Consider the following 25,055-nt stretch of genomic DNA (forward strand, 5'->3'; position numbering starts at 1 on the left):
GTATTTGGTTCAGTCCTGTTTCTATTTATCCGCTCCTCGTTACTGTTTAGTTCATTCACCTGTTTACCTGTCATTATCAGTTCATTTGCCCCAGCTGTGTCCTGTTTCCCTGATCTGTTCCCTGTGTATTTAAATCCTGTGTTTCAGTCTGTTCCTGGTCTGGCGTTGTTGCTACAAGCTTGGTTGTTCCTGTGATGTTTCCTCTGCGTCCAGTATAAGATTGTTCTAGTTTATTTAATAAAACTGCTGCATTCCAAGCCTGCTTCAACCAGCCCGTGACAGAACGACTAGTGATGGCAAAATGAGGCTTCCTGAACCACTGAGACCTCACAGCCCATTGCTTCACCCAAAGGTTCATTACTCGAAGCTTCATTCAGCATTGCTCACTAGTGACACCTAGCTACTGTACAAAGAAGTAACATACAAATTAATTAATTCTGAACCAATGACCTAAGCACACTTATGATGAATTTACTCGTGCAGAGACAACTGTCACACACACAGTTAATTAATTATTCATAAATTGTTTGGATAGTGAGAGTATGACACTGTGTTGAGTGCAGTGCTTATGGTGGAGGGAGTTTAATAAAGTTTTGTGCAGTGAACTGTTACTAGTTTGAGTGCAGTGTTGTGCTTATGGGACTGGGGATATAGAGGAGCAAACTGCAACACTGCAGTTTGGGGTGGGAGAAGGAAGGATTACAATAGATTTTTATAGAGAAACAAAAAAATGTTTCAAGTGTGTTAGGGTTTAGACGATTCCTCTTTTTGGACAAAACCTCTCCAGCCTTGGAAAAGATCCTTTCACAAGGAACAGAGGATGCAGGGGAACATAAAAATGCCAGTGACAGCTGGTATAAACGAGGATACTGATGCTTCTGTTGAGCCCAGACGGTGAGGATCTCCTCTTTCTTGCTGGTTCCATTACCAGGAAAAAAGAAGAGTCGCAAAAAGCAAACAAATCCAAAAGGGCAATCCAAAACAAAAAGCAGTCCAGTCCAGATCCAACAATCCAAAGCAATCCAAATAGTGTTATCTAATTAATTTAACAGGACTATAATATACTATAATTATTAATAACAATATAGGCCTACTAAGTATTCTAATCTGATATAATGTAATAATTTACAGCCCTAACATATTTATGACACAATAACAACAATGCCAATGAGATTTCTCTGACTCTCGGACACTACTACACCTGCTTCTACTCCTGCAACACCCAGAAGGTGGCGCGAGTTTCGAACCCCGTTTATCCGGAAGAGAAACTCAGACTGAACCGATGACGTCTTCACACAAACCGAGGCCTCGTTTGTCATTAGTCACGTGATTTTCACGTTAACAACAAAAGCCTCGAATCGCGGCTTTATCTGGCACGCCCATTTTTTCTCGACACGAGTTCCGACGCCTTGGTTCAAATGTCACATCACTAAGAACGACAGACCTTAACTGAAGAATCGACCATTACAGCAGCAGTATGGGCATCTTCCTCTACCCTCAAGATCCCACTGACCTTCTCCTCAGCCTCTCCCAGAATCACGTCCGATCGAGACTTACATCGAGGAATTCCTCCACCCCGCCCATCAGGTGTCCTGGAAAGAGGCAGCCCTCAAGCACTCCTTTTGGATGGGTCTGGACGATCCACTCTTTGGGCAATTTCCAGCTACTGCCACCACATGTTCCCTGAGGGAATATATCGACAACATCCTGTGGGTGAGTGGATCGCCCTACACCGTTGACATAGTCCCAGATCTCCCTTCTGTCCCTGTCTCCCCACTGTGTCCGCTGTCTCGTCACGCCGAGATTGGCCCTCAGGAGTCCTCTGTTCCGGTTCTCATCCAGAGTCCAGAGGAAATCAACATAATTGACTTCGACACTGAAGTACCCTGTCTTCTGCCTACGCTTCACGTCACGCCTGCCGAGCCAGAGCTTCACGTCACGCCTGCCGAGCCTTCTCCGCTGGTCCTCTTCCAGCTCCGAGCCTGTCCCAGAGCACGTTCCTGAGCCTGTCACTCTCCCCAAGAAAATTTTTTGGGGGGGGGGGATATAGGACCCCACCATGGCCGCCCGAGGGGGCGTCTCCGCCATGACCACCCGAAGGGGCGTCTCTGCCATGGCCACCAGAAGGTGCGTCACCGCCATGGCCGCCCGAAAGTCCTGATCCGCCCTGGCTTCCTGCATTTCCTGCTCCGCCCCGGCCTCCTGCGCTACCTGATCCGCCCTGGAGGCTTCCTGCTCCGGTTTGGCCTGCTTCAACCAGCCCGTGACAAGCATTGTTTTACATGTGTAGCCTACTCAAACGGAAACCTCAAAATACAGGAATAGATAGCTGACCTAAGTGAAATTGCACTTTACATTCTGAATGAAGGACACTGGATTACTGTTAAGTTTAATTAAGATGGTTTATTTATGTTTACTGAAGTGCTAGTATGTTTATTTGAAATGGTCAATTTATGTTTACCAACTTCACATGTATGTATATTTTCAAAATTTAGGAATGTATGTGTTCCCCAGTTCGTACATGGGCTACCAGCAGCTGTGAAATGTCAGTGTTCATTTTATATTATACTATACGCTAGGAATTAGTGGACTTTTCTTAGCTTTTAAGTAAAATAAAGGAGTACTGCAATAAATCGGTTTTATTTTTTTCTCCTTAACCTCTTACTGTTCATATTGGCTAAGCATAGAATAACAAAAAAACACTCTTATGTGTCAAGCCATCAGAACCGAAACGAAAACCGTGGTTAAAAACCGAGGTATGTATTGAACCGTGGGCTAACTGTATTGCTGCATCCCTATAATATATATATATTAACGTGCTGCGTTAACGTGAGACTCTTATCGGGCGATAGATAAAAAAATAAATATCGCTATTCATCTATTCTCAAAGTTAGGTTGGGAGCTGGGTCTAAAGCTATGATGACTTTCACCTTGATATTTTAGCTCAGATGTATACCTAGTGGAATTGCACTGTAAGAGGCATTTAATACCAATATATTGAAACGTCTGAAAATATCAGTCTATGCATTTTATATTTAATATGAGGGAAATACACATCCGTAACGGACGTGACACAAAAAAAATTACTTTTAGGTGGCAAAAGTACAAAAAGTAACACTTCCCGCCGGATGAAGAAGGGTTGGCTCTCCACACAACATAAAATATTCATTTTGTCTTATTTTTCGTGTACGCATTTATGAGGGAAAAACAACGTTACGTGACAGTTCCTCGTTACGGACTTGACCACTCTGAAAGGCACTGAAAGACTGCTTTAAAAATTTCACATCAAACAAAGCACAAAGCCTTTCATTAAGGTGAATTTCGTTTTGTATTAATTGTATCCTAATTTTAATCAATGTTTCATCAACCAATTGCCTGGATTTAAGAAATAAGAAATAAGTATAGCAGACAATAGATAATCACGACACTGAGGGGCCGGCGCGTGAACTGAAGCTCGTCTTGTGAGTCATAAATGAACCGAAAAACAGCGTATAAGGCAGGCCTACTTGCCTCAGGAGTACAGTGGGTGTCGTGAGGTGCGAATGTATAATGTAGAGAATAATTACGAAAATGGAGAGAAAATATAAATCGGGCGCATTAAAGGAAAAGAACGAGATAGTCTTTGTGTTTTATTTAACATAAGCTTACTTGGCTCAACAACTGACACATTATTACATATGCATTCATCAGATATTTTCCGTTTTTCCCTTTTTTTTACGGTTTTAATTTTAAAATGACCTGGAAGCAGAGAGCCCCATGATGAAGCTCCGCCCCAACTGTACTGAGAGTCTAGCCCCGCCCCCACTGTACTGAGAGTCTAGCTCCGCCCCTGCCCATTTTACAAACTACCTACGATGTTATTTATTTGGGTAGCATACATATTCTGAATGCCTTCGCCAGAATTCAAATGAGCCATTTTAATCTAGATTAATTCCAAGATTACAGTGAGATTAATCTAGATTAAAAAAATTAAAAATCTATGCCCACCACTAATTTATATATAAATACAATAGCCATACCTGATAAAAAAAGTTATGTACTATGTTGATATCATTTTGGACACAAGAGGGAAGTAAAGCCCTATGTATGATTTTTTTTTTTTACCAAATAGCACTAAATAGCCTGTTTTAAACTTTTTCATACAACTTGAATTGAAAAAATAGAACAAAATGAGTTTAGTTCGTATAATTATATAAAAAAATAAATTGGGTATAATTACATTTTTTGAAGATATAAGACGTTTCCTGATTCTTTTTTTGACATAATCCCTCACCATAGTAAAACCGTTTGAGATATTCAATATCCGTTAACAATTTAGCATCGTTAATGTATTTTCATCATTTTGAAAAAGTTTGGTGGGAATAAAATAAACCACTTAAGAGGAGTGAGTAAAAATGTAAAGGCTGGTTTTGCAAAACATCCACATTCAGACCAAAATAGCTAGCCGACTTCCTGTTGGGCTGGCTTAAAGTTGTTTGGCCCGATGAGATCTATATGTGTACCGAGTTTCATAATATTACATGCAAGTGTGTTTGATTTATGGACCAAGTTGATTTAATTAATAAACTAATTATATAAAACTATTGTCAATGCACTACAATTAAACTGGTTATATGCCTTTACTTTCTTTTAAAAAAAAAACTTATTTAAAAAATACAAGGCTTAATACCATACAGCACTGAAATGGTTAATCTAGCCCCCCTCCCCCTCCCCCTACAAACACACACACACCCAGACAGGCACAGAGAGAGAATGACCACATTCAAACCAAAATATCTGACTTTCTGTTGGTCCGAGCTAATGACTGTAAATTAGAAAGTTGTCCGGCTTGAGGAGTACAATATGCATACCGATTTTTGTAACTGTAGATAAAACTAACAACCCCACTTTTGTCAAAAGGTGGCGCTACTGAGCCCTCACCACGCCTGTTTCTGAAACTTTGCACATATCTACTGGCTAATAAATGTAATGTGTCTGACGAGTTTCATGCAATTTCAAGCATGCTAAGAGCTTCAAAAGCATCCAAAATTTTTTTTTAAGTTTGATGCATTGCCATGGCAACAGTATCTAAGATATCAATAATCCTTTCACAGGTCTACATCTGGCGTGTGTTTACATTATACAGATGAAGTTTGAAGCAAATCGGGTAAAAATAAGAGGGTGATTTCAAAGCATTTAGAAAGTGACACACTTCCTGCTGGCAGTTGGTGGCGCTATAACTTTGACACATCCATGTGATCGGCCTCTTACAGCGAACACACTGCTGAAGTTTCATCAACATCAGTTAATGTATGCTGAAGTTATAACACACTTCCTGTTTCACGTTTCTCGCCATAATTATGCGAAACCGTTCGAGATATCAAAAATCCCCTGGCAATTTTTCATCCTCAATGTCTTGACTTCACACTGACCGAGTTTCGTGGCATTTCTTTGAATTCTCTAGGAGAAGTAGCCTACTTCAAATTCCATTGCATGCGTTTTACAAACAACCCTAAATAGCCGACTTCCTGTTGGGCTGGGGTAAAAAGTAAGAGTATGAAGTATATATGAACCGATGAGATCTATATGTGTACCGAGTTTCATATTATTACATGCAAGTGTGTTTGATTTATGGACCAAGTTTTCGGACCCCGTTCCAGGGGGCGCTGTCGAGCCCCCCGGCCACGCCCGGGTAGAGCTTAGATTCTCTGCCTGAGCCAGAGCCCGACCCGACCCGACCGAGCCGATATTTCCCGCCACTATGCTCGGGTCGGGTCGGGTCGGGCCCTTGATCAAGCACGTCACGTGTCACGCGCAGCGTCTCCTCCACTCGCACGCTGTATTGTGTATCTTAAGTGCAACATGGAGCTTGAAGAAATAAAGAAAAAAAATAAAACAGGAGAATTAACTTTGAGCAAGTATGAAGGAAAGTCGGAGGTATGGAAATATTTTAAACTAGTCATGGGCAGTGACAACATATGTGTTGGCTTTGTTGAGTGCAAATTCGGCGCGCTGCTCGCCTATGACAGCAAAAACAGGGTCATTCATTCAGATCCATTTGCGATCCATTCGATTCTGAATAAATAAATAACGTAGTTTACATGCTTCATCCTTGTTACTTTATTCATAAAGATAATAATTAATAAATGCACGCAATAAATGCAATACATGCCTTTCAACTTATGTGTAAGTTCAAAATTAAATGAATGTGCAGCAATTTGTACAAATTAAATAAGCGTATTTACTTTCATATTTATTCAAATATTATAATGTTGATTATGAAAGTCACTTTCTTTAAAGTGAATTTCGTTTTGTATAAATTGTATCTTAATTTTAATACATTTTTCATCAACCAATTGCCTGGATTTAATAAATAAGAGGCAAATATAGCAGACAATATAATCATGACATGGAGGCACCACGTGAACTGCAGCACATCTCATCATAAACTAAATCAATTCTCGGCACGCTTGTCACCGAATTTACAAATGCACATCTTGCTTGTTGCACGCACACATATGTCGAAATAACATTATTCATAATAATGAATCTTTAAGAATATTTGATTGAATGCTGAATGTTGTGCTTTGTTCAATTTAATAAAATTAAAACTTTCATTGTTGATATATTGTTGAAATAATCGAATATTAAATATTAAGTGGCCAATTTTTGCACATTTATTGCCATGTATAATATATATATATATATATATAAAATTGCGCAGCTCCCACCTGTATATGGTTTAGCACCCGCTTAAAAAAATTATCGGGCGTCGCCCCCGGTTATAACGGCCCACGTATTAATAATGGTCGGGTTTAAATCGGGCTCGGGCTCATAATTAGAGTTATTGGCCCTCATTTATCAAAAGTGCGTACACCAAATTTCCAGCGTACACCTGGCGTACACCCAAAACCACGGTGACTTTGAGATTTATCAATATGGACGTTGGCGTACGGCATGCTCAAATCCTACGCCAGCTCAGGAGGTGGTGTACGCACGTTTTGAGTTAGTGCGGAAATGCGCAGAAAAACAATTCCTAACACCACAAAACGCACTGACAAACTAAAAGATATGATATATTATGACCAACAACAACAACATAGTAATTATAAACTTCAGTGTTTAACGAGTTCGTTTGCCCATAAAGTCTTTAAGATATTAGGTTAAACTTATTTGGCTTGCTGTCCGCTGGAGAGGTGCTCGATGAAGCAGCTTCAACTCGAGCTCTGATATACCCCCCAGTGGCTAAATGTAGGACCTGTTAATTAAAGGGCAAGGTACCTAAGATGAAGGTGGAGTTTGGGGAGGTGGAGGGATCCTGGAACAGCTGATACTAGGGAGAGGTAAGCGGCTGCTTATATACTCTGTTTGTTGATTGAAAGATTGGATGGGCTCGCTCTTCCCTAACTTACGTTTAGGAACTTCATTTATTTTTGTGCAACATGGACTTCAATATTTAATTTGTGTGACTTTACCAAAGCATTTGATTTGTAGCCATATGTATTCCTTCAGTTGCGAGCCTGTGCTCTTTACCCTGACGTTTCATGGTTAGGCCCGGCAGCTGTGCACGGACTGGGTTCGGTAATGAAAGTCTTTCAATGACCAAAAAATCATTCAGACTGACAAAAAAAAAAAAATACATTCTTCTTCTTTTAAATAATAATAATAATACAAATAATAATAACAACGTTCTTCTAAATAACAATAATCGTCATTAATAATAAAAATCATAATAATAAGAATATTACAAATTGTCATGCAATTATTAATGTGAATGAATGGTACTCCACATCACATCATCATCATCACTATTGTACACCCCAATACATGTGACGTGATTCGAAATTGAATGCTAATTGTTTCAAAAGACGTGCTGTAAAATAATGCATTGTGATAGGTCATTTCGGCTCCACGTCGGAGAAGTTTCTCTTCTTTGCCGTCTTCCGTGTGTCCATGGCGTAAAATGAGGGCGTGGGGGAAGCGGAGACTTGAATATATAGGGGCGTGCTATTCTAATGACGATCGTTTTCAGCCGCGTTTCAAGAGTTTTTGAGCAGGCTAAGGGCCCCAAAAGTGCCCGAATAGTCGTAAGAAAAATAATAGAAAAAACAAATAATAATAACCCACTAAACATCAGACGTCTATTGGACAGGCAGATCATGTCTATATTGCGTCAGTCGGTCCAAGACCAATTTTTGACCTTTATGCAACGTGCAATCTAGGTCCGCTATTTGGACATCTAACTATGACCCCACCTGGACGTCAATATAATGTTCCAATATTTGAACGCCGGAATAGGTAATTTTCTGGATGTTATGTGGACGTCTAAGACAGGTGCAGGAAATTGACATGATCTAGGTTTGCAAAGTTACCTCCAAATGAGGTATTTTCTACGTCATGTTTGGAAGTCAGATTTGGGTTCCCTAAAGGTGCAGACTGTGACGCCATGTGGACGTCTAAGACAGGTGCAGGAAATTGACATGATCAATGAATGTAGGGAAATGTTTGATTGACTTTATTTTTTATGACTTTATTTTTTAAATGTTTTATTTTTTTTGATGAGGCATTAATCATTGACATGCTTAGCTTTGTGAATGCATTTTCTATTATAAATATTAACATTGTTTTTCAACGTGATTCATTAGTAGCCTAGGTCTAAAAAATCCTTGTCTGAAAAATCCTTGTTTTCAAGGTAAGTTCGGTCAACTTAGTGAAGTTTATGTTAAATTAAGCATTACTAATTTTAGCTGTTTTAGCGTTATTGTCTTAAACTAGCCTGTTGTGGGGGAGGGAGTGCATCTCCACCAGCTAGCGTTAGCTAAACATTGGCCATAGTTAGCCTACTTTTGAAAACAACTTTTGCACGGCACCGAAGCTTAACAAGTAGCAGATTCCACTACACGTTTTGTACATTTGCTGGGGTTTTATTTTGGCCGTCATTGGTTGCCCAATAATCTGGTCGTGATTGGCCTTTAAAAGTCCCACAATCCAAGGCCACTATGGCTTGGTTCTCTGTATGGCAATACTTTAAACTGACTAATGCTGCGATTTTTGTGGTCTGCCACTGCCTTTGTCATAAAGAAAACAAACAAATATGATAACATAACAATAACATAACAGAATGTTTGCAAATCCAAAGCATTTCGCAGCGCGGAATCCTATGTAAACGCTCACTTTTGATTTAACGTTAGTGCAAAGTGAAGGTAATGCGTCAAAAGACCCAGGAATAATATTTCATGTGATTCATGAAAAATAAGATGAGGTGCGCAATTATCAGTGAGTAGAATTGGGAAATCAGCCGAAAACTGTGGTAGGGGTTTTTGATGGGTTGTAAGGCGCCCCCAATATTTAAAAATGTTCAGACTTTATGTGGTGCAGATGCAGTGACCAACAGAAGACGGACTTTCCCATTGGCTTGGAGTGGTCGGTTATCAATGTGTGACAGTGTCAACCTAAAAGTAAACAATTGGGCAACGAGAACCACCTGTCAGTCACATATTCCCATACAAGGGGTGATATAAGTTGTTTAACAGATCTAGATGTACTGTAAATACCAGGAATTGAAAGCTGACATTCTGATCTTTAGTATCACATTGGTATTTTTTATCTTAAACCCAAATGTCTTCAATGTACAACAAAAAGAAAGAAATGTGCCTTGCTGTTCACATAACTTTGGAGATGACTGTAATGATTGTGATCTTCATTTGTGTTTATTGATTTCAGTGTACCAGAAAAAAGTCCTAGACATACTTGCTGACATAAGAACTTGCTTAAAGCAAAGCCAACCTGCCAGTTCACCAGTTAACATCGAAAGGATGGAGACTTTGGAGGACTTTGACTCCATGTGTTTGTGGCCACAGAACATACTTTCTCCTATTGATTTCTAAATGTAAATTCTTTTCCTTTAGACTCTTCTCTAATGCCGTAATGGTATCTTTTAATATGAAGGGGAGGGGGCAAAAAGGCAAGAGGCCTTTCGGAAACACAAAGATATACAGAGCACTACAAGGCAAGGCCAGATAAAAAAAAAGAATGAGGGACTTGATGTATGACTGCAGAGTGCCTTTGTATGATAGTAATTATGTGTGTTTTTGTACTTGTGCAGATGGAGTTATGAAGTTCGACCAAACGGCTACGGAGGACTCCATTAGAAGAAGAAAGTGAAAAGAAAAGAAGTGGAGGTGGAGGGTTCACTCCACATAGTCACTGATCATGTACACATGAAGAGTTCAGATGCAAAAGCCTCAAAGTGCCATTTGAAAATTTCTTCTAGAATGATAATTTTTTATCAAGCTTGTATATTTAAGTTCAGTAATTTCACTTAAATGGCAATGAAGATTACCTATTAATTGTCATTTAAGTGAAATTACTGAACTTAAATATACAAGCTTGATAAAAATTATCATTCTAGAAGAAAATTTCAAATGGCACTTTGAGGCTTTTGCATCTGAACACTTCACACACACACACACTCAACATTTGCGTCTTGTTTTGCACTTGTGTGATAGTTGTGTAACTGAAATTGTGCAGATCATACAGTGATTTACAAAAAATACAAAAATTAAAATGAGTGGGGATTGAATTGATTTCTTAAACCTCAGTGCATAACTATGCCTATCCCTTTCCAGTGGGTGGAGGGCCTGTTTTCTGGACCAGTTAATTTTCCTGTAGCATTTGGCTCAGGGGCAGGTTTCAACTGGAAATGGATGGATTAGGCTACATTGGAATGTGTTTCCAGTTGAGTTAGAGTGGTGGTGGAAAGGAAAGCAATCAAATGAAGCAACAGAAAAATGAGACAAAGGTTATGAACAGTGCAGTATCAAAGCACTGTATCTGTACGTTAATACAGGACGTTTGTTGGACGACTAAATAAGATGTCATTTGGCGTCACAGTCTGCACCTTTAAGGTATAAAAATGTGACGTCCACAATGACCACATTTGGAGTAGTATAATTAGCCCTTATACAGAAATTCTACGGACGTTAATACAGGACGTTTGTTGGACGACTAAATAAGACGTCATTGGGCGTCACAGTCTGCACCTTTAAAGTATCAACAGAATATGAGGGGCGGACCAAGATGGCCGAGTAGGTAGACGCTTACTGTCGAGCTGTGCAATCGAACATTTTGAATACGGTTAAAAACAACCTTTCTGTTTGGACCTTATAATCATTTATAGTGCTTAACGCTAAAGGAACTTTGTGAAGAGGATTTAACCTTTGAGATGTCGACCCGCGACAATAAAAGGCCGCTGAAAAACCCAAAAGCAAAGTTGACAATGCCAACAGGTGATGCTAGCCACGCCGCCTCAGGAAGAAACCCTCTAATTAACATTCATGACTACACGACTGGCTCGGTGACTTTGCCAGTAATGGAGGATCTTATGGAAGAATTTCCTCCTCTGTCCCTGTCGCCCAGACAATCTCCAGCTCGAAAAAAAACGATGCTTTCTTCCAAGGTAGAAGACATAGATGTCGTCGTTTCCCTGTCGAAACTAATAAATGAAAGAATGGATGAGCTGGCGTTGCAGCTAGATGGTGTTAAAAAAACTGTGGACTTCGCGTGTGAGGAAATAAAAGATGTGAAAAAACGAGTGGGTAGAGCCCTGCACGGGCCTCAAATCTAGGCCCTAGCCCGGCCCTGGCCCTAGACGCTCAGGCCCTAGCCCGGCCCGTGTCCGACAGCTCATCAGAATTGTTGAACATTGGTGACCTTGAATGTGCTCTTATTATGACTGTTGACTAAGGGGGTGTGAGTCTAAGGGGTGTGGTTCGTTCATAATGTTTTTCAGGTGTTGCAATTTAATAAAATGACTGCATGCTCCTGTGTGAGTGTGCACGACAGTCAAACGAAACCCGATGGCTCCGTGAGTTTATTCCTCCGTCATGTTTTAGCCGGTTTTCTACCCTTTATGTTATGATGGCGAACTCAACAGGTTATGGGCCCAGGAAGGAGTTTGGAAGCCGGTGGAACCGTTTATGTTTTGACGGGGATGAGAAAAAGTATGAACTGTGGGAAACTAAGTTTCTTGCGCACCTGCGTCTGCTCAGTTTGAAGAGCACCATACTGAGCGAACCACCTGATGATGACGGTGTAGAAGAAGACGCGGAGAAAAATGAGGACGCGTATGCAGAACTGATTCAGCTGTTGGATGATAAAAGCCTTTCCCTTGTGATGAGAGATGCAGCGGATGATGGAAGAAAGGCGCTAAAGATTCTGAGAGAACACTATGCTGGTAAAGGGAAACCACGAGTGATCAGCTTATACACAGAGCTTACGTCTCTTCAGAAAGCTGTCAATGAGAGCGTCACAGATTATGTCATTCGCGCAGAGACCGCTATTACAGCTTTGAGAAATGCGGAAGAGACTTTAAGTGATGGCTTGTTGATTGCAATGGTTCTGAAGGGCCTACCGGACTCTTTTAAGCTATTTTCCATCCACATAACCCAAAGTGATGAAACGATAACTTTCACGGAGTTCAAAACAAAGCTGAGGAGTTATGAGAGCACAGAAAAGTTTAGTGCTGCTTGCTCAGAGGATGACAGCGTGATGAAGGTGAAAGCAAGAGACGGGTGGAATATGAAATTGACCTGTTTCAACTGCGGACAGAAGGGACATAAGGCTGTGGAGTGCATTTCTACTACGAGTGAGCATAGAGAACAGCGACAGTGGTGTAATTTTTGTAAAAGTTCCACGCACAGGGATGTGAATTGCAAGTGGAGAAAGCGGGACAACGTGAAGCAGGTGATGGATGAGGAGGACCACACCTTTGCTTTTAAGGTGGGCCAAGTGGATGCCGTCCTGGCCAGCGAGGTGAGGGAAAAAGGTCTCATGGTTGATACAGGAGCCACGTCGCATATCATCCGGGACATGACACAGTTCAAGGACTTTGATGAAAGTTTTGAGCCACATAAGCACATCCTAGAGCTGGCTGATGGAGAGAGGACCAGCGGTATCGCCTTGAGGAAAGGTACGGCCAAAGTTCGCCTGAGAGACAACAATGGTCAAGTGGTGGAAACGATGCTGATGGGGGCGTTGTACGTCCCATCTTTTCCACAGGACATCTTCTCAGTCAAGGCAGCGACGTCCCAGGGAGCGACGGTCATTTTCAAAGAAGGTCAGAACAGACTTGTTCATAAGAACGGTGTAACATTTGACATTCAGGTGTATGATAGACTGTTCTATTTAAGCACGGTTACAGACGATGTTGATCAATGTCATGTATGTTACGATATCCACACATGGCATGAAATTCTTGGTCACTGTAATTATGAGGATGTGTTGAAGCTGGAAAATGTCACAAAGGGGATGAAAATTAAAGGTAGAACTGAAATGTCTAATTTAAAATGTGAAGTGTGCATACAGGGAAAGTTTGCTCAGAGCAGGAACAGGGAGGCAGATGAAAAAGCAAAAGTTCCCCTTGGACTTGTGCACACAGACTTAGCTGGACCTATGGAGCCGGTAGCAAAAGATGGTTTCAGGTATATCTTGGCCTTTACTGATGACTATTCAGGTGCAATCTTTACATATTTTTTGAGAGCAAAGAGTGATACAGTCAAAGGAACCGAGAAGTTCATTGCTGATGTTTCACCTTATGGTAAAATTAAATGTATGAGATCTGATAATGGCACCGAGTTTACATCCAGGGAATTTCAGTCCCTGCTCAGCAAAAATGCAATTAGACATGAAACCTCAGCTCCCTATTCACCCCATCAGAATGGGACAGCTGAGAGGAGCTGGAGAACTTTGCTTGATATGGCAAGGTGTATGTTAATCGAGAGTAGCTTACCAAAAATGTTATGGACGTACGCAATCCAGACTGCAGCTGTTATTCGCAACAGATGTTATAACAGACGTGTAGAACAGACCCCATACTATATGCTGACTGGAAAGAAGCCTGATCTTTCAAGAATGAGAATATTTGGGTCAGAGTGCTATGCATACAAACAGAACAAGAAAAAGTTAGACTCTCGATGTGAAAAAGGGATTTTCATTGGTTATGACAAGAATAGCCCTGCATATCTAGTTTTCTATCCAGACTCAGGAAAAGTGAACAAAAGTAGGTTGGTGGAGTTTATCACAAAGAGTGGGACAGAATGCCACACTCAGACAGATCAGTTAACGTGTGAAGATGATGTGCGTAGGGAGAGCGCCGAAACTCACCTATCAAAACCTGAGAAAATAGAATTAATAAATCCCCAGGACATAAGATCTGAAACGTGTGACCCAAACCCCAACACAGGTGAAAGGGAAAGTGTTGAGAGCAGGCGTTATCCACAGAGAGAGAAGAGGCCTCCACAGTATTTGAGGGATTATGAGTGTGGAATAAAATGTGATGATGACCATGCACTAGCCAGTATTGATTATTGTTATAGAGTTGCATGTGATGTACCCCACACTCTAAAGGAGGCTATAAGTTCACCAGAGTCAGAATTGTGGAGTAAGGCCATGCAGGAGGAGATGAACTCTCTTAAGGAGAATGATACGTTTACCCTTACAACACTACCTGAAGGTAAAAATATAGTGGGAGGCAGATGGGTCTACACATTGAAGGAAAACCCAGTTGGGACAACATACAAAGCTCGGTATGTGGCGAAGGGGTATAGTCAAGTTGCAGGCATTGATTATAATGAAACTTTTTCTCCAACTGCTGACATGACATCAATACGTAGTTTAATGCAAATTGCAGCTCAATATGGTTTAGAACTGCATCAAATGGATGTAAAGACTGCATATTTGCACGCCCCTATTGATACTGAATTATATATGGAACAGCCAGAAGGGTTTGAGGTCAAGTCAGAAACAAGTGAGAGGCTTGTCTGTAGACTTAACAAATCACTCTATGGTTTGAAACAGTCAGGGCGGAATTGGAATAAAATGCTAGATGATTTTCTGATTCAAAATGATTTTATTCAAAATCCTGCTGATCATTGTGTTTACAATAAACAAATTGGAGGTGAGAGAATCATACTGATAGTCTGGGTTGATGATCTTCTTATTGCAGCAAGTGATAGTCAGATACTCAGAAATGTGAAAAGAATGTTGGAGGAAAGATTTAAAATGAAAGATCTTGGTAAACTTACACATTTCCTGGGTATTGATTTTGCACAAGGAGATGGTGAGATAAAAATGAACCAGAAAAGGTTCATTATTAAGATTTTGGAGAGGTTTGATATGATTAATTGTAAACCAAGGTCAACTCCATGCGAAAACAGAATGCAATTTGATAATGAAGGTGAACGTGTTGATCCAAAGCGGTATCGAGAAGTGGTTGGTAGCTTGATCTATCTAATGACTTGTACTAGACCAGATCTAGGTTTCATTGTCAGTAAGCTGTCACAACACTTTTCTGAACCAAAGAACCAACACTGGGTAGCAGCTAAGCATGTATTGCGATATTTAAAGGGAACTGTGAACAAGGAATTGTCTTATAGGAGAAATGATGTAAATCTTAATCTCTTTGCATTTAGTGATGCTGATTGGGCAGCAGACCAAAATGATAGAAGAAGTACAACTGGTTACTGTTTTAGTTTGTCTGCCACTGGTCCTGTTATTTCTTGGAGATCTAAGAAACAATCCACAGTTGCTCTTTCCACATGTGAGGCGGAGTATATGGCTTTGGCAGCTACTGCACAGGAAAGCCTATATCTTGTCCAGTTATTAAACAAAATGGACAATGAATGTGTTTACACACCAGTGACAATTTATGAGGACAATCAAGGGGCAATTGCTTTGTCAAAGAACCCCATATGCCGTCAAAGGTGTAAACATGTTGACATTAAGTATCATTTTGTTCGATCTGCACTTGAAGATGGAAAGATAACTATTGAATATTGTCCTACAGCAGCCATGGTTGCAGATATTCTGACCAAACCTGTAACCAAAGTCATGCTTGATAGATTTGTGTGTTTTATTTTTGGTGTGATGTAAATGTACATGATAAATGTATGTTATTCAGCCTAAGAGCAAGTGGGGGTGTTGAACATTGGTGACCTTGAATGTGCTCTTATTATGACTGTTGACTAAGGGGGTGTGAGTCTAAGGGGTGTGGTTCGTTCATAATGTTTTTCAGGTGTTGCAATTTAATAAAATGACTGCATGCTCCTGTGTGAGTGTGCACGACAGTCAAACGAAACCCGATGGCTCCGTGAGTTTATTCCTCCGTCATGTTTTAGCCGGTTTTCTACCCTTTATGTTATGATGGCGAACTCAACAAGAATGATCAGCCCGAGTCCGACCCGAGCCCGTTAAAAAAAAAAAAAAAAGGATTCACAGCCTGCCCTATGTTGCAGTCAGTAAAACAGATATGTTTTGTTCTCAATGGCAAAGTATTTACCAGTAAGTTTATTTTCATTTCTTTATAAAGTTAATTTAGAAAAAAAAAAAAAAAATTAATGACGACCAAGCAGCCGACATGAGTTAAACATGTTTGATCCATGTATAGCCTCTCAAATCAACACTTTACTTGGCTACAATACAATCCATATATATAAAACAACTTAAGCATATCACACAGACAGTTAACGTTTGTTTAAACGTTTATTGTCATTTTTGAAAAGCTGTGCTCGCAAACTAAATGAGTTTACAATACAATACAGAGAATGCAATCTAAACAAATCAAATAAATTACATTAAAAACAAACATGCAGGTTATCTTACCTCAAAAATCAAGTCGTCACTACAGAACATGGCCATTCTTATTTCCAATAGTTTCCAACAGACTCAGAACAGACTAAGAACAGTCTCAGAGCATCGTGAAGAAAAAGCACAGCATCCACAGTGGAAGGTTTTAATCCAGTCGTACTTTTTCCAGCTGCGCTGAAGTCACGCTCGCTACCGGGACACTAAACACAGAACGAGCCGGTCGCACGAATCTCAGATCGCGCCGCCGGGAAACCTGTGTGCGTGTGCGTGAGCAGACTGTCATGTGTCAGTCATGTCAGTGTGATAGGTTATAAAACGTCTTTCTATGTTTGCTTTTCAATCGTCATCTTCTCATATTTTATTTTAATTAATTTGTCTAAAATAGGCTATAAAAAAAGATAAGCCTAAAACAGGCCCGAGGCCCGGCCCGCGTGTGAACTATGACGTGAAAATTGGCCCGAAGCCTGGCCCTAGAAGCGTAAATAAATCGGGGCCCGTTGAAATGCAGGCCTCTACGAGTGGGCACTCTAGAAAACAGGATGACTAAAGAGGAGAGTCGCATGGACACACACCAGCAACAGATATTCGATCTGGAACGGTACTCTCGGAGGTGGAATCTGAGGCTCCTTGGTGTCAAAGAAGATGAAAAGAACGATGTCCGCCAGATTGCCATCGAGATCTGCCAAGCCGTTTTACCTGAATGCAAAAACCGCATCCGTGATACTGTTGACACTGTGCATCGCAACGGTGCCAAGCTCCCAAACAGCAGCAAGCCCAGACCGATTCTCATTCAATTCATCTCAAGGGTGACCAAAGCTGCAAAGACGTCACAATTTCTCAAAGACAACCACTGGAAGTTTGCAGAGGATCTCTCAAAAGAAGATAGAGAACGACGGAACAAGTTACGGCCCATCATCGAAAAGGAGTGCAAGTGAGGGCAAGAAAGCTTACTACGTTGGACGTCGTGGATTCGTTAACTGGACAGAAATCTTCCCATCTTCAGGATAACTAAAGGTGGTAGCTTACATAGGCTATGTTCGCCTTGAATTGCTCTAAGTCATTACAATGTTAAACCACTATCATCACAATGTCTTTTTTTTTAGTGATTATAACATTGCTTCCTATCTAGCACTATTCTGTAGCCTACATAAGCTGAGAATCTAAGTTTTGTTTATATTGTTTTTGCCAAATTGTTAGTTCATGCTGCAAAGCTCGATCCCTTTCTGAGGTAGATCATTTAAATACTTTCCTTGCCTTACCTTAAATTAGTTTATATTTGTTATACGTTGTTATGTCACTTTCTATTGTTTCACTTAATGCCAGGGGGTTGAGACAAATTTGTAAACGTAAAGCCTTATTTTTTTATGCAAAAAACTTTAAATCTGATTTTTCTTTCTTTCATGAAAGCCATTCAGTAGCTGCTGATGTAAACTTCTGGAAGTCCCAATGGGGTAATGATGCGTGGTATTCGCATGGGTCAGAGAGGTCAGCTGGGGTCACAACTTTGAAAGGTTCTTTTAATGGTACTATTCTACATTCAGATTGTGATTCTTTAGGCCACTATATTTGTCTACTAATTGATCATAACCACTCTATCTTTATTATTATTAATATTTATGGTTACAATACCAAGCCTGAAAATGATAAATTAATTGATTCTAGTTTATTCAAGTTTCAAGTTTATTATATTTATAAAGCACATTTAAAACAACCTTGGTTGACCAAAGTGCTGTACAAAATATAGCTATCTAAATCCATACAAACATTAAAAACAACTTTCACAAAACATTGAACGCACAAGAATACAGAATTCTATAGATGTAAGGTTAACTTTTTGGCTCTCCAAATAGCTCATTTATCTTAATTGGAGGTGATTTTAATATTACTTTAAATAATTCAATTGATAGGTGGCCCCACGTCCCAAATTCCAGAGATAATTAAAAAATGAAAACTTTTATGGAAAAATTTAATGTAGTTGACATTTGGCGAGAAAAGTTTCCTAATAATATATCCTATACTTGGAGTAACAGTTCAGGTTCAAGGAAATCTCGAATAGATTTTTACTTAATTTCTAATAATATACCAAAAGTCAATATCCTTACAACACCACTTACTGATCATCAGGCAATCTACATTAAGTTCCAACTCTCTGCTCATAATAACAATAGATCTTCATATTGGAAATTGAACAGCTCGCTCTTAGGACATAGCGCAGTAAAATTAGAAATTAAGCGGTTAATAAAGCTGTATTGGGATAAGGCTAGGGAAAATAACCTGTATTCTGCTAATTGGGAACTTTTTAAATTTGAAGCAGGCAAATTTTTAAGGCAATATGGAGCTAAAATGGCTAAACTTAAGACAGCAGCAGAAGAAAAACTAATTGTTCAAATCTCTTCACCAGATGGAGTATCAGAGGAGGATAAATTACATCTGAGAGAACTCAATGATTTATATCGTGGAAAAGCTGAAGGAGCTTTTGTTAGGTCGAGAAAAAGATGGATAGAGGAAGGTGAACAAAACTCCGCTTATTTCTTCCGCTTAGAAAAGCACAGATCCAAGACAAATACTATTCATCAGTTGAATATAAACGGCACTGTCACTGATGATGCCCAAAGCATCTCCCAATTTTGTTATGTCTTTTATTCAAAGCTATATGAGTCTAAGTACATGCAGATACAGCGACTAAATTTATCAACTCTATAAATAATGTAAAAATGATAGAACACACTGATAGGGTTTATTGTGACAGTCCACTTACAAAAGAAGAGGTTATTGGAGCTATTGCTCTTCTTAAAAATAATAAATCACCTGGCAACGATAGACTGGTATCAGAATTCTATAAGTCATTTTCTGATCTACTAGCACCTTTCATGTTACAAGTATTTGTCGAAAGTATTGAAAGGATTACTCTTCCAACAAGTATCACGCAAGGCCTCATCACTCTAATCCCAAAAGCCTAATAAGGATCCGCTTTTTATTGACAATTGGAGACCAATATGTCTTTTAAACAATGACTATAAAATCATGGCTTTAGTGTTGGCCAGAAGAATAAAAGATGTATTAGATGATATTATAGACGAAACTCAATCTGGTTTTATGAAGAATAGGCATATCTCTAATAATCTCAGACTAGTTTTTGACATTTTGGATTACTCAGATCTGATACAGGATGACTCATTTATCCTCCTCTTAGACTTCTACAAAGCTTTTGATTCTATTGAGCATGAATTCATATTTCTCTCTCTTAAAAAATTTGGCTTTGGTGATATGTTCTGTAATGCTGACTTGGCCCTGTATTCAAATGCTAATAGCTCCGTTAGAATGAAAAATGGCACAACGTCAAGATTTAATCTTAAACGCGGGATCCGACAAGGAGCTTTTTATTAGGTTGGAATTAGACAAAATACCGGAAAAGCTCTCTTTATTTCACAAACAAGTTTTGTTAGCATGGATGCTCATATATAAGCACAACTTTTCTCCCCATAAATGTATTATATGGAACAACCGGGATATTCTGTATAAGAATAAGTCATTATTTTTTCCTAACTGGATTGAGAAACAGATTATTTTAGTGTTTCAACTGTTCAATAGTGATGGACAACTTATGTCTTATACAGAATTTTTTAAACACCTATAAGTTTCCAGCAACACCGAAAGAATATGCAATGCTATACCTTCTGGTGTCAAAATACTATTTAGAAGTGTTGATTTTAATATCTCTTCTGTTCCTTTCTATAATCCAATTGATTCAGATATAGGTAAAATTTGTCTGACCTCTTCTAAAAATAACAATAAATATGTACGGTCTTTGTTTCAGAAAGAAGTGATATCTGTCCCATATGTTGTTTCATACTGGAATTCTTTTGTAAATGATATTAACTGGAAAAAAGTATGGACAATTCCCAATAACTTTTTTGTAACAAACAAGGTCAAAGAAATTTATTTTAAAATTATCCACAAGTACTACCCTGCTAACCACTATATGACGAAATTCAAAAGGGACATTGATGTGAACTGTTCTTTTTGCGGAAATCACCCTGAGACCACCCAGCACCTTTTTTGGATCTGCACACACTCCACAACCTTCTGGAAGGACTTCTGCAGCTTTATTATGAAAGAACTTTACAAGGACTTTACTTTGAAGTGGGAAAATGTTATGTTTTGTTTTTTTAGAAAACAAAGTAAAGAACATATGTTCTTTATTATAAATTTACTAATTGTGCAAGCTAAATTCTATATCCACAAATGCAAATATATAAAACAAAAACCGGCCTTTAAACATTTTTATTGTGATATGTCATCGTATATAAAATTAATTAGTGGTTCATTGAACAAAAAGGCTATGAAAACTAGAAATATTTGTATAACTTACAATTTGTTTGAATGTATGTGATATCCCCCTGGCAAGGGTAATATTAAGTTGTATGTTTTGTATACTGTTGTTTACGTTTGAGCAATACATTTTTAAAAAAAAAATTAAAGTATCAACATGGGACGTCCACAATGACCACATTTGGAGTACAATTAGCCCTTACACAGAGGTCCTCTGGTCGTTAAAGCTGCAGTTGGGAGTTTTGAGAAAACGTTGACTTACCGTTTGACTACACCGCCGCCGGCGAGAGCGTCAAATTGGCCGGAAGTCATTCATTTTCAATGAGAGCCGGCGGCGAGCTCCGGCGAGGGCGGCGCGGCGCGTCTTGGACGGTGAGAGCGGCGAGGAGCGGCGAGGAGAAGTTGAAATCAGCTCAACTTTATGGTAATGAGCTATGACGCGGTTCGGCGGCAACCAATCGGAATGCAGAAGTGCTCCGTTTGAGAGGATTCCAGAGAACGCAGTCAAGTAGCTTTGGTTCCGACCACATTAGTTCCCAAGCAAAATAGAGGAGAGGATGATCATTTGAATTTGATAAGAAGGCGCGCAACACTATTTTTAGGCAAGATTTTTGCGCTAGAACGCTTGTTTTTCAGCGGGAATGCAAATTAGAATAGCACTTAACCATGAACACAAAAGCCACACCACACAAATGGCTTTTAATTGGTTTATTTCGTTAGCAAACATGTCACTATAATTGTTAAGTTCTTTCCATCGATCAATTTTCTGCAAAAATAACGATCGACATGCTTGTTTGCTTTACGGCCCCTTTAAATAAAGTTTTAAAAAAGACCAAACATTCGATCTACGTCAGAGCATCAGAGCGTCCACGAATCTTTCCATGGCGTCGCTGGCAGGGCGGCGAGAGCGAATTTTGCCGCTCTCGCCGGCGGCGGTGTGAACGTACAGTTAGCCTGAAAATTTGAACAAGCACAACTTCCAGGTCCCGCCCCCTTGCTCTCTGCTGCGCTACAGCCCTCCCCACAGCTCGTCCTCCACAGCGGAGCCTGTCGTGAACGCGCAGGCTAGTAAACAGGGCCACCGATAACAGCGGATAAAAAGTTATATAGCACATTCACTAATAGGGACTAAACGTCAATAATATGCTTTACATTGACTATGGCCTGCCCATACTTGGACCAGAAACTTGGTCCTCAAATCATTATGTATTTTGCAATACATGTAACTTTATAACGTTGCACTCTTTCTATAAGTTATAAATAGCTAGTAAGGTAACGCTAATATAACGGTAACTAACGTTACAGTATGTAAGTATTCTAGCGATATATAATGCTAGATAAGGTGTGCTAGTACATTATTTCAGCAACATGACAAGCCAGTGAATTAGCAGGTTTCAATTGTTGCTTAGCAGAGTGCGTGACATTTTATCTACATGTTATGCGGCTAGAGTTTTGACACCGAGTCAATGGGCTCTGTGTAATTCTTTCTTTTTCGCTTGTTTATCGTCATCAGTCTTTTTCCTTTTACCTCTTTGTTTTATGAGCAGGTGTCACTCGAGAATTGGCAGTTTAGGTTGTTTCTCCGTCATAAGCACAGCTGCAGCTCGCCGGCAATCTTGAGTTTGAACGACGGCTCGCGCTGTGCAAGAGAGGGGTGTGATCAGCGCGTACACGAGCGTGATTGACACTGCTAAGACACTCCTCTCGGCTCTGATTGGTTGTTTCTGACCGGGAGCGTGTATTTCTGCAAATGGCAATAGGACCACTGGGAGGAACCAGAAGAGCTTGATTTTTTTCACAGATTATCTGTCTCATATTCTACTGTCAGGACATAATGACAGTTTTAACAAATATGTAAAAAATATTTTTTACAAAAGTTACCTACAGCAGCTTTAATACAGGACGATCATTAGACGACAAAAAAAGACGTCGTCTGGCGTTACAGTCTGCACCCATAGGGGACCAAAATGAGACGTCCACAACGACCATATCTGGACTACATTTAGCCCTTAAACAGAAGTCCTGTGGAAGTCCATACAGGAAGTTCGACAGACGTCGGAAAAATACGTTGATTGGCGTCACAGTCTGCACCCTCCTGATACCGACATAGGACGGACAAGCACACCGTTGAAACTACGTCATCTGGAGGTAACTTTGCACAGTGGGAATAATCCTAATCGACATACTTTTTAAAAACAAATCACTATTCTATCACACTTGGTTCAATGAAGGGATTATATTAGTAAGACAATTGGTTAATTCCAATGGATATTTGTTATCATTACTGAATTTCTACAAAAATTTAAATTACCAGTTAAACCAAGAGAGTTTGCTATTGTTCTTGACGCGATTCCAAAGAGTGTGATTTTACTCTTAAAAAACGCTGATTTAGTGGAAATCAACTTGGACAATATTTGTGGTAAAATTTTCATTGATAATGTTGATGTTTTACAACAAAAATGTAGCAATATGATTATAAGGAAAGCTCTTGGCTCGGTGTCTTTTCCTGCAGCAAGATTCTTTTGGTCTTCTTTATTTGGTGATATCTCTTAGGTTAAAGCATGGAAATTACCAAATAAGTTTTGTGTAAATAACAAAATTAAGGAAGTGTCTTACAAAATACTTCACCGAATTTATCCTGCTAAGCATGTTTTGGAAAGATTTAATCTTAATATTTCGTATACTTGTGAATTTTGTGCACTAGAGAAAGAAACAATTTTGCATCTGTTTTTTTCACTGTATTTACTATTACAGATTATTTTGGAAAGATTTAGAAACCTTTATTAATAGAAAACTGAAGTGTATGATGGAAATTTGTGTTTTTGATGTGCTTTTTTATACTCAGAAAGACAATTTAAACAAAGAACAGCATATTATACAGCTATTTATTTTATTAGGAAAATACCATATACATAAAAAGAAGTGGGCTCAATGTAAACCAAATTTTCCACATTTTATAAATGACTTTAAATTATATGTACATCTTTTGGAACAAACTAAAAACAAAAAAGCAATGAAAACATGTAATGCTTTGAAAACACTGGATTTTATGTAAAAAAAAATATATATATTTTTTAAATTTATTTTTAATTTTTATTTTCCTGGCAGTTAATGTAATATTGTGAATATGTGATACCTCTGTTCTTGTGGCATTGAAAAAAAAAAAAAAAGAAAAAAAAAGGGAATAATCCTAATCCTTTCAGGGCTTTGGCCCTAACTATATTTTAGATGCTGCAGCAACACGTTAACCGTCTCCACCACACTCCATGTTTTGTATGAAAAGAGATTTAAACACCAAGTGAAATTTGTCATTAGACAATTCAATCAAAAAATCCTACAACCTGCGGTCAGTCTTGCTTTTTTATGAGATTAACGTTACGATATGGGTAAATCAAACACACTGTTAACCCATGTATTATATTAATTTCATAAATGAAAAGGCATATTAGAAAAAAGGATTAACCCCGATACAGGGAATGGATATGGATAGTAGTATAGCCTACTAACTGTGAAAGTTAGACTGAGCTGAGGTGAATATGTTGTTACCTGTGAGCTCCGAGAACGACGACTGGAAAAAACCCAAAAGAAGCAAAAAGCACGTGAACCGCCAAAATCGCATGACTTTTTATTGTAAACTCCTGGAATGGTCCAGAAATGACCGCAAACAAAGTTTCCACTGCTCCTCACAGACAATACGGCTTCCTGGTTTGCGACAGACTTCCAGGTTAAGGTTAGCCGTGATCCAGGTGAATCCCTGGCCTGAACTAGTAAGGCTATAGTACCCGTTAAAACCGCGTGTCGGCTGCCGTTCCCATCTATGGTCCCATCAGTGTCGGCAAGCGGGAGAACTGGCCATAAGAGACTTATCTTGTGAATAATACTTATAATTGTAATTTTGATTTTATATGATATCTAATATAAATTAAATATATTATTTAAATATATCGTTCATTATTGCATTTTATTTGATTGATAACCAGGTTTAGAATATTATAGAATTAAAGAATTATATAGAACGTAGACTAGTCATAAAAAATATTTATGTATCAAAAGAGCTGAAATTCAAATAAAAAAGTAGCCTAGATAAAAAAAAGACATTC

General features: G+C 39.1%; 1 protein-coding gene across 1 annotated transcript in view; it reads right to left on the bottom strand.

Moving 5' to 3' along the window:
- The window catches only part of cdcp1a (CUB domain containing protein 1a), a 55,179-nt gene extending 30,601 nt beyond the window's left edge, over positions 1-24,578 (bottom strand). The window contains 1 exon segment of the mRNA XM_056263124.1: positions 24,502-24,578. Within this exon segment, the coding sequence (XP_056119099.1) occupies positions 24,502-24,574 (73 nt within the window). The 5' untranslated portion in view covers positions 24,575-24,578.
- Between the last annotated feature and the right edge of the window lie 477 nt (positions 24,579-25,055).

The sequence above is a fragment of the Rhinichthys klamathensis genome, unplaced genomic scaffold, assembly GCF_029890125.1.
Source record: "Rhinichthys klamathensis goyatoka isolate OS25496 unplaced genomic scaffold, OSU_Roscu_1.1 h1tg000198l_1, whole genome shotgun sequence".
Classification (NCBI taxonomy): Eukaryota; Metazoa; Chordata; class Actinopteri; order Cypriniformes; family Leuciscidae; genus Rhinichthys; species Rhinichthys klamathensis.